The sequence below is a fragment of the Orbicella faveolata genome, unplaced genomic scaffold, assembly GCF_042242905.1.
Source record: "Orbicella faveolata isolate gen_17 unplaced genomic scaffold, um_ofav_v1 contig_12, whole genome shotgun sequence".
Lineage (NCBI taxonomy): Eukaryota > Metazoa > Cnidaria > Anthozoa > Scleractinia > Merulinidae > Orbicella > Orbicella faveolata.
In genome coordinates, this window is record NW_028301539.1 from 13847501 (window position 1) to 13860787 (window position 13287).

Consider the following 13287-nt stretch of genomic DNA (forward strand, 5'->3'; position numbering starts at 1 on the left):
AGAAGTCACACAAGTCACATAATTCAAGAATTGCGTTATCCACGGCTATCTTTAGTACGGTGGTTATTTCCCTCCCAATGACGTAATCCTTGTACGTTCTGATAAGTTCGTTGCTTGGCTTGCAAATGTTTAATTTTCCTTCCGATCTATGAACTCGCTGCGATGAAACAGCCAAATAATTTACTTCATTTGCCTAAAACCACAAGAAATACTCGCAAAATTACAAATAAATTAATGAACGTCGCTTCTGGCGAAATAAACTTCCAAAGTAAACACGATCTTATTTGTCACGTAGCGAAAGTGAAAGCTGCAACGTCAACGCATTCCATGGCTGACGTAATACCTTTTTTTAGCGTGTTCATTATTCCCTTTAAATCCAACGCTTTGATAAAACGAAAAGAAAATATATTTTTTCCACAAAAAAGAAAACAACATCCGTGAAATTGTCCGTGTATTTATGTTTTAACAGCTTCTGCCGCAAAAACATCACACGTTGCGTGACTCAAAATTTGGCCGAGCGGAGGTCTGCGTTGGTCACCGACAAAAAAAAAAAAAATAAACCCCAGGTAAACCTAGAACCGCGCTCGGCCCATGGCCGCGCGGTTAAAAAAGAAGATCTGTTAGATCTTATAACCGCGCTCTTAAAATTTAATTGTTTTCTTAGTACTCCAGTCGCAACGCAGTGCATATTCCAAGGAAATCTTTGATGATTCATTGATTATTGTAGACATCAAAGCACTTGATCAACACAAACTCTATTATTGCAGTATCAGTCGTAGCCGTTATGACATCTCCGATGACGTAGTAGTCTTAATCTGGAACTTTCTTCGGGATATGTATGGGCATAAAGATACGAACACTATTAAAAACCGCTTTCTTTCTTTAAAGTCATGTCTAAATTTAATTGTTTTTTCCCTTGAGTAAAGGGTTAGCAAAGAAGTCACAGCCAAAAAATTTCCTTCATTTGCCTAAAACCACAAGAAATACTCGCAAAATTGCAAATAAATTAATGACCGTCGCTTCTGGCGAAATAAACTTGCAAAGTAAACACGATCTTATATGTCACCTATCGAAAGTGAAAGCTACAATTTCAACGCATTCCATGGCTGACGTAATACCTTATTTAGCGTATTTATTATTCCGTTTGAATCCAACGCTTCGATAAAACCAAAAGAAGATATATTTTACCCACAACAAAGAAAACAATATCCGTAAAATTGTCCGTGTATTAATGTTTTAACAGCTTTTAGCGAATAAACATCACACGTTGCGTGACTCAAAATTTGGCCGAGAGGAAGTTTGGGTCTGGTCAGCGACAAAAAAAAAAATATAACAAGAAGATATTTTAGATTTTAGATCTTATAACCGCGCTTTTAAAATTTAACTGTTTGCTTAGCACTACCGTCGGAATGTAGTGCACATTTCAAAGCAGTCATTGATGATTCTTTTCTTACTGTAGACATCACATCACTTGATCAACACAAACTGTATTATTGCACCATCAGTGGTAGCCGTTGACAAATCTCCGATGACGTAATGGTCCTAATCTAGAACTTTCTTCGGGATATGTATGGTCATGAACGATATGCACGACACGATAATAACACTATTAACAACAGTTTTCTTTCTTTAAAGACATGATTAAATTTGATTGGTGTTTTCCACGAGTAAAGGGCTAGCAAAGTAGTCACACAAGTCATGTAATTTAATAATGAAACTCTATCCCGACCGATGTATCGAGTTTGGTCACTCCAGTGGCTACAGATTGAAAACGTGACAGAAAATTGGCGTTACTTTCGATTCTCACCAAATTTGGACAGTGGGAAGATCTCATCATTAGCCAATTACAGGGCATTTTTCAGCTCTTTTCGTCACTTCTTCCCCCCTCGGGAGAATTTTGTCAAGTTAGCTAATTTAGTATGCAAGCCACCGTAATGGTGTCGCTGTCGGCGAAATGTTTATTTGCTCAAAATTGGGGCAAAATATTTCGGAGATGGAAGTCAGGACATTTGTAAGGATACAGAAAGTAATATGGGACCAGTTGGTGGCTTCTAAGGCTGAATTTATCCAGAAGTAAGCTGTATTTTCGTTTTCGTGCCGAAAGCGACGCGGTGAAATATTATCGGTTTGTTCTGCTGTCTTGTTCTGTTTTTTCTCTTGGTCATTTTTGTAGCCCGCCGAGGCCATTCTTTCGTCTAAATGAGTTGAAAAAAATTCGAAAAAGATGTTCCCATTCAAGTTTAAGCTCTCAGGCGATAATTCTGGAGTTTTTTGGCCGAAACGTCGGCTTTGTTACGTTCGTGTTTTTCGGTTGCTATGGGCGACCGTTGCTCCCTTTGTTAGGTCAAGTCTGGGGAGTGAGGTCACAAAAAAATTCTAATTAATTCTGGTTTTGTTCGATTTCGCTGAAATTTTAGCACGATAAAGCTGGATTGTTAAGGAATAGATTTACTGCCTGCCGATGCGTGGTAGCTATTAACGCTAAAGTGATATGTCGCTTCGATGTCAGGGTTTTGAAGAGATTTTTTTGCAACGTGTAGGTTCGGCGTGATTTTGTAATCTGAGATTTCTGTTGACCCTGAAGAAACAAGATTTGGCGAGTAAACATTACAGATTGCGAAATTCAAAGTTGGCCGAGTAGAGATCTGCGTCTGGTCTCCGACAAAAAAAAAAATAAAAAAACATAAACCAAGGGTAGAACATGAACCGCGCTTAGCCCATGGCCGCGCGGTTAATAATAAACCAAGGGTAGATTATGAACCGCGCTCGGCCCATGGCCGCGCGGTTAAAAAAAAAAAATAAACCACGGGTAAACCATGAACCGCGTTCGGCCCATGGCCACGCGGTTAACAAGAAGATCTGTCAGATCTTATAACCGTGCTTTTAAAATTTAACTGTTTTGGTAGCGCTACAGTTGGAATGCAATGCACATTCCAATGCAGTCCTTGATGATTCTTTTCTTAATGTAGACATAACATCACTTGATCAACACAAACTCTATTATAGGCCCTTTGCAGCTGGGGTCACGTGACCAAATTTTTCCTAAAAAAATTTTGCATTATGGGCTATAACTTAAAGAATGCCAGAAATGGAAAGAGCGCATCGAAAATACGAAAATGGCCAAGTTTGAGGCCCCAGGAAAAAACGAGTAAGTTTATACCATAGTTTGAATTTTCCGAAAATTTAGAGGATTCGTATGGAAAATGTTGCTGGAGAGCAAGGTCTTGCTCTCCAGCAACATTTTTCCATACAAATCTTCTTATTCTTTCAAAAATTCAGACCATCATAAAATCTCATTTTCTGATGATGGGGGTCTCAAACTTGGCCATTTTCATATTTTCGACATGCTTTTTCCATTTCTGAGATTCGTTAAGTTATAGCCCATAATTTTATGAAAAGGTCACGTGATGGCTTAGCTGCAAAGGGCCTATTGCACCATCAGTCGTAGCCGTTGTCTCCCATGACGTAATGGTCTTAATTTGGAACTTTCTTCGGGATATGTATGGGCATGAAGATACGAACACTGAACTCTATCCCGACCGTAGATTGAAAACGTGACAAAAAATTGGCGTTACTTTCGATTCTCACCAAATTTGGACAGTGGGATGATTTTATCATTAGGCAATTATAGGCCATTCTTCAGCTCTTTTCGTCATATCCCCCCTCTGAAGAATTTTTTCAAGTTACCTAATTTAGTATGCGAGCCACTGTAATGGCGGTCGCCGTCGGCGAAATGTTTATTTGCTCAAAATTGTGGCAAAATATTTCGGAGATGGAAGTCAGGACATTTGTAAGGATACAGAAAGTAATTTGGGACCAGTTGCTGGCTTCTAAGGCTGAATTTACCCAGAAGTAAGCTGTATTTTCGTTTTCGTGCCGAAAGCCACGCGGTGAAATATTATCGGCTTCTTATGCTCTCCTGTTCAGTTTTTACTCTTGGTCTTTTTTGTAGCCCGCCGAGGCCAGTCTTTCGTCTAAATCAGTTGAAAAAAGTTCGGAAAAGGTGTTCCCATTCAAGTTTAAGCTCTCAGGCGATAATTCTGGAGTTTTTTGGCCGAAACATCGGCTTTGTTATGTTTGTGTTTTTCGGTTGTTATGGGCGACCGTGGCTTCCTTTGTTAGGTCAAGTCTGGGGAGTGAGGTCACAAAAAAAATTCTAATTAATTCTGGTTTTGTTCGATTTCGCTGAAATTTTAACACGATAAAGCTGGATTGTTAAGAAATAGATTTATTTCTTGCCGATGCGTGGTAGCTATTAACGCTAAAGTGATATATCGCTTCGAAGTCAGGGTTGTCAAGAGATTTTTTTGCAACGTGTGGGTTCGGCGTGATTTTGTAATCGGAGGTTTTTGTTGACCTCGAAGGAAAAATATCCGGAAAAGGTCATTTCATCGACGATTCAAACGAATATAAATATGTATATGTTCCGAGCTAAATTTCTGGTGAAAAAATATAATTTTTGAGGAGCGCTGGGTTTTAATTCTTTCCCGGGAAAGTCAGTATCGGAGATGAGATTTATTAATGTTTCAACAGCTTTTGGCGAGTAAACATCACAGGTTGCGTGCAACCGCGCTTTTAAAAGTTAACTGTTTTGGTAACGCTACAGTTGCAATGCAATGCACATTCCAAAGCAGTCCTTGATGATTCATTGATTACTGCGGACACGACATCACTTGATCAACACAATTGCACCATCAGTCGTAGCCGTTGTGAAAACTCCGATGACGTAATAGTCTTAATCAGAAACTTTCTTCGGGATATGTATGGGCATGAAGATACGAACACTATTAACAACAGCTTTCTTTCTTAAAAGTCACGATTAAATTTAATTCTTTTTTCCCTTGAGTAAAGGGCTAGCAAAGAAGTCACACGAGTCACATAATTCAAGAATTGCGTTATCCACGGCTATCTTTAGTATGGTGGTTATTTCCCTACCAATGACGTAATCCTTGCGTGTCCTGACAAGTTCTTTGCTTGGCTTGGAAATATTTAAGAGTGATTTTCAGAGAGTGTCGAGAATCGGAAGATAGTCACGGAAAAAATCGATTTTTCGTTTATTTCGCCAAAACATACCTTTGAGTGAACTTATTCAAGGAAAAATACTTTAAAGTTCCAACAATTTATTTTACGGCCAAAATTTAAGAAAGTTCGAAATTTGCATATAATGGCGGTTTTCGCGGCTTAAAATGTTGAGAATTTCACGCGTCTTTACGAAAACAGCGGGGGCGTAAAAAAAAATCCTATGAAAACAAAACTTGGCACAAATATTATTTCATTCTTATACTTTAAAATCGTGTAATAAGTTTCTTGAAGTTTTGTTTGTAGCTTTTTAACGAAGGGTATTTGTACAGCCGCCATTTGTGTCTCTTGGCAAGGAACAAATAAAGGCCAACTTTGACTAGTATAAATGGCCTCTGGTATATATCATTTGGTCAAAATGTCTACATTTTAGGAAACCTTGGTTATTGCTTTTTTCACCCGAAAAGTTATAGCTCTGGGAATAAAAATGTTCTCCGTCAGTAAAATAAAATGTTACGGCATATAAGCGAGTTCAATTTTATGCAAATCACAAGGTTATTCTTCAGAGTCAACGGTTTAAAACAGGAAACGACGATTCACGTTACTTACGTTCCTTCTGCTGCTATAGAAACGATTTTAACTTCCCAGTGTCCTTGTGAGCTGTTCTGTAAAACGGCCATTGAATTGGACAAGGTCGACAATGTTTATATCTGAGATGAGACCCCGGGATGAGACACTGAGTGGCACACACAGTCTTGGCTGTTTTCATCGTCTTGATCAGTCGAGTCCTTTAAAAATAATGATAGAATATACGCTTCAAACCGTAGTAAACTAGTTTCTCACATCCATATGCCTCATGTCGACTAACGAGTAGATAAATCAGTCTCTGTACACTGAATAAACAACTCGAATGACTTCTAAGGTCAAGAGGTCAACTGATATGTCGTTATGTTACATTTTCCCGGTTTCACATGACACGCGTAACGGCGTGTTTAAGGACGTTTGCGCGAAAATTTTCCAGGGGATAGATTTTTTCTTAATTTTTACAGCAGTCAGATATTGAGTTACTTGTGTCAGAAATGCAAAAGAAAAATTTGGGGGTCGCCGACTTCGTTTCAGGGATAAAACGTGTAGAAAACTACCTGATTTTGAAAATTCAGCATGGCCTACAGGGGTTCATAGTTAAAAATATCGAATATTAGTCAAAGGAGGCAAACGATCTTATTGGATAGCACCACCGCCTGTGGTTTTTAAAGCAGCGACTATCCGGGTCAGATCTCCAGATATCGTCAGTTACACGGACTATAAGTGGAGATAAATAATGCCCTTGGCAGGGAATGCGTGATTTAGAAGCACGAAAGGAACGAGCTGAAAACGTGAATCTCACGCGAAAAAAATGGGCTTTGCTCTCGCTGCTCGTATATCACCAGCCTTTGCTAACTAAAACGGTAGAGCCTGTGTTTCTGTGTTTTAGTCATTTCAGTCACTTATAACCCTCGATTTTGCTGTTATGATTAGGTTTTAGAAGTAGCGCTAATTCAGCCCCACCCCACTCCCAAGAAAAGTAGATTCAAAAGTCGTGACCGCTCATACTCCCCAAAGCAGAATGCAATCTGCATTTGTATTGAGAGGCACTAGCCTGCGAGTAGGCATATATAGAGAAGAGAAAGTAGGAAAGGAAAAAGGGAATCAGAAGTGCCACCCAAGCCTGTTTGCCGTAAAAGAATCTACCTGGACATACTTAAAAAAAGCTATATTAGCATTAAAACGGATGAACTCTGTGCTGCTGTAACTGAGGATCAGTCCAGAGACATGTTGCAATATGTCCAGCAAGATCTCCAGATGCAGACCATACGCAACATTAAAATTGAAGCTCAGTCAAGGCGAAGTAACATTAAATTCTTTGGAGTGCGAGAAGCAGAAGCTGAAAGTAACCCGTACGAAACAGAGAGGATCGTAAAACTTCTTCTTCAAAATGCCGAAGGAAGACGTGGCGAATTTAAAATTCGAAAGAGTACACCGCATGTCAACTAAACGTTCAGCAAGGACACCAACGAATAGACCAAGACCTATTATAGCCAAGCTGAGTTTTTACAAAGATAAGGGCCGTATATTTAAGCACGTGAAGAATATCGACCCTGAGTTAAAGATCGGCGTCGCAGATGACTATCCCAAGGAAATAGATGAAATGAGGAAGGCGCTACTACCAGTGCTAAGAAAGGCCAAGAGGGAAAAGGCTTCAGCCTCGTTCAACGGTCAAATTTACCGTGGACCTGAAACTGAGAAGTTTCCTTTTTATGCAAAAGTTTTGTCTTCGTAAAATCGCTATCTGATCTTATTTAAATCACAAGACAGCTTCGGGAATCCATCTTGCACGGTAAGCTGTCACATTTTCAAGGGAATTGTTTACATCTAGGTCATATGCATACTAACCCTTGCCTCCTTTGCTACTTGGTAGTAAAGTCGTCAAAAGTGCCAGATTATTGCTTTGCCCTAGAATTTCCTAAATTTTCGCGGCTTTAACTGTACAAATTCGATAAATTTATGCTGGCATCTTTTCATTTATTTGTGTTTCCTATCCTATCCTATATCTCTTTATGCCATAAGGCACATAAGGCTTTGACATTCTCTTTCCAACCACTACGGTTTGCTGCGAGGTTTCTGACATTCGCCCATGACTGCCACCCAGCTGTTTTCCTTTCATCTTCAACCATTCTCCTCCATGTTGTTTTGGGTCGACCAGGCCTTCTTTTCCTTTCTGGCCTCCATTCCAGAGCTGTGACGCAATGTTCCTCTTTGTCTTTCCTCATTATATGTCCAATCCAATTCCATCTTCTACGTCTGATTTCATCACTCGTTCTGTTCACTCCTGTGTTCTCCTGAATTTGTTGGTGGGAGATGGTCTGAGGCCACCTTATTCTTAAAATCCTCTTCATGCACTTGTATTGGAAACCGTCCAGCTTCTTTGCTTCTGTTTTCGTAAGTTTCCAAGCTTCACAGCCATACATCAAAACTGACCTAACAATTGTTTTAAACAATTGTACCTTCGTCTTTCTGCCAATCTCACTGGTGCCCCATATTCTTCGCATCCTATAAAAAGCCTGTCTAGCTTTACTCAGCCTATGCTGTATGTCCTTGGTTGTTCCACCTTCTTTGTCTAGCAGTGCACCTAAGTACACAAACTCTTCCACCTCTTCTACCTGTTCACCATTAATCTCTATTCGTTGGTCGTTTTTGGCATTCACCCGCATGACTTTTGACTTCTTTGCATTGATCTTAAGACCGACTCTTGCAGCTTCATCGGCTAGTCTGTTGGTCTTATCTCTTATGTCGACGTACCTAGACGACAACAAAGCGATGTCGTCTGCAAAGTCTAGGTTTTCTAAGATCGAGGTGAACTTCCATCGTATACCAGTTCTTCTACCTTCCGTAGTTCTGCTCATGACCCAGTCAATTGCAAGTAGAAATAGGAAACCAGACATGACACAACCTTGCTTTACTCCTGACTGGACTTGAAACCATTTTGTTGTTTCACCCTCATCTAGGACTGCACACTCAAAGTTGTTGTACATCGCCTTCACCAATTCGATAAGCTCTTCTGGGATTCCGTACATTGACATGATCTTCCACAGACTTTCCCTATGTACAGAATCGAACGCTTTCTCAAAGTCTATGAAATGGGTGTACAGAATTGCGTTCCATTCGTTGACTTGTTCAAGTATATTCCTGAGAGCAAAGATCTGATCAATGGTACTTCTGTTCTCTCGAAAACCTGCTTGTTCCTTCCTCGGGATGTTGTCGACACCTTTTTTGATTCTACTTATCAACACTCTTCCAAAGATCTTACTGATGACTGGTAACAGTGTAATACCTCTCCAATTCGTACATTCACGTAGGTCACCCTTCTTGGGTAACTTTACTATCAATCCCTATTCCAACTTTTTGGTGCTACGCCCTCTTCCTTCACCTTGTTAAACAGTTTTGTTAGTTCCTTCGTTCTCTCATCTAAATCTGTTTTTAGAAGTTCGGCTACTACGTTATCGAGTCCAGCTGCCTTTCCATTTTTCGTTGCTTTCATAGCACTTTTCACTTCGGTTGGTCGAAATGGTCCAATATCAAATTCTCCGTCATTTTGCCTCCTTTCCATTTCACGGGGCTGAATGGGCCTTTCAGGCGGGTCTTTGTTGAGAACTGCGTCAAAGTGTTCTTTCCAGATCTTCAGTCTTCTGCTCCCCTCATTTGTCGGTCTTCCGTTTTTATCGTTTACTGTTGTACTCACTCTTCTCGTCTCACCCGTCAAGGTCTTCACTATTCGATGTAATTCCCCAGTTCTTCCATTTTCTGCCGCTCTCTCAGCATTTCCTGCCAGCTCATTCAACCAGCGCCTCTTGTCTTTGTGTTTAGGTTGGTTTTATTTTTCAGTGTCGATTTTCGTTTACATATCAAGAACGAGTACCCAATTACGTTTAAAAGATTCCGTCTTACAGCTAACTACAGAAGATTTTATAATAATTTATATACCCAAATTCTAATGCTAGTTACACCGGTGGCTTTGTCATCACCGCAAAAATTCTCCAATTTTATTCAAACCAATTTATTAAGATTTGAATATGACAACCCCGTTTAAAGCAACTTTTTGCTCACTTAATGCCATGTTGAAGCGATATGGAAATCTGAATGGGGAGGGAACATCATTTGCAGTCACGGAACAAATCATTCAAAAGGCGTTGCAATTCTCTTTAACCCCGCATAGGGAGCTCTGAAGCTGACAAAAACGGGAGATATTTACTACTAGAAGCTTCCATATTTGAGTCTACATTTTTGTTTTGTAACATTTACAGCCCAAATGACAATAACAGTCGAATTACATTCTTCTCAAAGCTCATTGACAGTCTCAGGAGGCACGCTGATATGCAAATTGTTCTACGAGGCGATTTCAATTGCGCTCTAGCACCTTTGGATAAAATTGGCGGAAATTCAACTGAGAGAAAAAAGACAGTAATTAGCAAAATCAAAAACTTGTGCACGAATTTTGACCTCCACGATGTGTGGAGATCACAACACCCCAGAACATCACAATACACAGGGCGCAATACCTCGTTGAAAGTGCAATGCAGGCTAGATTATTGGCTGGTTTCAAAAGAATTGTCAGCGCTTGCGACAGATTCCGGAATCGTCACCTCAACAATATCAGATCATTCTGCAATAACTCTTCACCTGCAATCAAAAGAGTATGTTCAACGAGGTCCAGGTTTTTGGAAGATAAATAACTCTCTTTTAAGTGATGAAAGGTTTGTACAGGATCTATCGAGTAAGATACCGGAGTTCAAAACAAAACACGATTATTTGGATGACAAAGGCGTATACTGGGACGTGATTAAAATGGAGGTGAGAGGTTTCTGTGTTCAATATACAAAACGAAAAAACAGGGAACGCCGCAATACCGAAAAGCACCTCCAACAACAAATTGATCATTTGATGAACCAGCTTAAGACTGACAGAACAAAAGAAAACATATCAAAGTTTTACCGTCCCAGAGCAGAATATAATGCGATAGCTGAATACAGAACAAAAGGTACTATAATAAGAAGCAGGACACGTTGGCATGAAAATGGCGAAAAAAAACACTAAATATTTTCTGAATATGGAAAAAAGACAACATTGTAAATCTCACATTTCAAAGCTTAAAACAAACGACGATAAGGAGATCAACGATCCTAAAACAATCTTAGAACAAGGAAAAATGTTCTACAAAAACCTATATACTGCGGCGCACGGTAACGACTCGAATTATGAACTATTCTTTGAAAATTCAAATATTGCTAAACTCGATGCAACTCAACAAGAGTAACTTGAGCGTCCGCTTCTCAACGAGAAGTGCTTTCTCATATTAAAACAGTGTTCCAAAAATAAAACCCCAGGAACAGATGGCCTTTCTATAGAATTTTATTTGCGGTTCTGGTCTTTGCTAGGAGAAGAAATGGTACAAAGTCTCAACTACGCATATGAACACGGACAACTGAACATAACGCAAAAACAGGGCATTATCAAGGTGATACCAAAAAAAAAGGATCGAGGAAAGACAAGTCATTCCTTGAACACTGGAGACCCTTAAGCTTACTCAATGTTGATTACAAAATCGCTACCAAAGTTATAGCACACAGGATTTCAAGTGTTCTTCCAATCATTGTCAATGAAGACCAAACCGGATATGCCAAAGGCCGGTACATCGGTCAAAATATAAGGTTAATCACAGACATCATGAGGGTAACAGAACTAGAAAGTATACCTGGTTTGGCCATTTTTATTGATTTTAAAAAAAGCATTCGATACGGTGGATTGGAACTTCCTCTTCAGGGCGCCACGAGTTTTAAACTTTGGCCTATGCATTCAAAAGTGGATTAGAACTTTTTACACCGATTGCTCCAGCTGTTTTATTAACAATGGATTCGCATCTGAGTTTTTCAAACTCGAAAGGGATGTCCGTCAAGGTTGTCCGCTCTCAGGCTCTCTCTTTGTTCTATGCGCGGAAATTTTAGCTAACGCCATTAGAAATGACAACACCATCAAAGGAATAAAAATTCATGACAAAGAATTTAAATTATCCCAGTACGCTGATGATACAACTGCCTTTGTTTCTGGCACGAAATCTGCAATAAATTTATTCAAACTTTTGTCAAACTTTCAAGAATGTTCTGGCCTAGAAATAAATAAAAGTAAAACTGAAGAAATGTGGTTAGGCGCAAGCCGCAAAAACACAGCAAAACCCCTGGGAATTGCTTGGCCAGCTAACTCTATACTCGCACTGGGAATTAATTTCTCGTATAATGATGAAATTGTTTACAATAAGAATTTTGAACAGAAACTAATCAAAATGAAAAGCCTGCTTAACTTGTGGTATCCTAGAAACCTTACACTTTATGGTCGCATAACGATTCTAAAATCCTTAGCGATTTCCAAACTCGTTTATAATACATCTGTCCTAACTTTTCCAACAAAATTCATCGCCATGGTAAATCAAGCAATTACGCTTTTTGTATGGAATAAGAAAGCTAAAATTAAATACAGAACAATGATAGGGCCGAAAGAGCAGGGAGGGCTAGACATGCCGGATTTTCAAATAATCAATGAAGCGCTTAAAGTTGTTTGGGTAAGAAGATTAAGTGACAGCAATGGAACCGCAAGTTGGAGTCATATCCCTCTTTCCTATCTACAACCAGTTGGTGGTCTGTTTCTTTGCAGTGTAACTTTGACTTAAAGCTACTTAAAGTTGATATACCGATTGATTTCTACAAAGAAGCTCTGTGCGCCTGGCAAAAAATTAACTGCAGTACTCCTAATACCAAAAAGCAGGTACTAAATGAAATAGTTTGGAACAATCATCACATAAAGATAGAAGGATATTCCATTTATTACAAAAAATGGCACGATGCTGGATTAACTAAAATTGAAGACTTTTTTCAAGGTAACAGATGAACGAAGGATGAAAGAAGCCAGTCTAAAAGAACATACAATACAACTCATTTATAGCCTTCCCTTTAATGTTACAAAAGACACTAGACTCGCCATTTTCCAATACAAAATAATTCATCACATTCTACCCACAAATTCGACACTTTTTAGAGATTCATTCAAGGAACATAATAAATGTCACCTCTGTGGAGAAAGACAAACGTTAACCCACCTTTTTGTTACCTGTTCTGAATCTCAGCAATTTTGGTCTCTCTTTACTAATTGGTGGAGCTCCAAAAACGGGGGTAGGATCACTCTCGATAAAAATGAAATAATATATGGCGTGACAGATAACTTCGCTCGTCATCTTAGCTTAAACCTCTGGATTATTATAGCCAAATATTATTTATATACTGCCTCAAGAAAAGAAGAAGAGTTTTATTTCGATGCTTTCTTGGCGATGTTGACAAACAAAATTAAAATTGAGAAACATAAATCTAAGTCACAAATTAATATGTGAGAAAGCCTCCTATTGTAGCTAACCCCTCAGTTACATGAAAGATATTAACAAATTGTAATGTAAGATATTATTGTAACGTAAGTTATTAAAATCGTAAATAATGTTAGTATTGTAAGTTTTGTAATTATCGTTAAATTGTAAGTTACGTTGACATTGTAAGTAGTAGGTAATTTTTGTATGTAATGTAAGATATTGTAATAAAAAAAAACAAAAAAAAACTGAGGATCATGTATTAAATGTTTGTTTGATTTTTCAGACAAAATGTCATGCTGCTCTTGACAGATATCGCAATAACT

General features: G+C 38.9%; 2 protein-coding genes across 3 annotated transcripts in view; both read right to left on the minus strand.

Moving 5' to 3' along the window:
• Positions 1-3311, minus strand: part of LOC149116769 (uncharacterized) — a 5471-nt gene extending 2160 nt beyond the window's left edge. Inside the window, exon 1 of the mRNA XM_089283803.1 lies at positions 1-3311. This exon is cut by the window's left edge and continues 2160 nt beyond it. The gene's annotated coding sequence lies outside the window, so the exon portion shown is untranslated.
• Positions 1-6440, minus strand: part of LOC149116768 (uncharacterized) — a 27663-nt gene extending 21223 nt beyond the window's left edge. The window contains exon 1 of one of the 2 annotated variants that reach the window (XR_016205772.1): positions 5629-6440. Coding sequence is in view for 1 of the 2 variants with exons in the window: in XM_089283807.1 (XP_089139933.1) it covers positions 5629-5699 (71 nt within the window). In the remaining variant the exon portion in view is untranslated. The remainder of the gene's footprint in view (positions 1-5628) is intronic. The other variant, XM_089283807.1, reaches the window with a different exon arrangement.
• Between the last annotated feature and the right edge of the window lie 6847 nt (positions 6441-13287).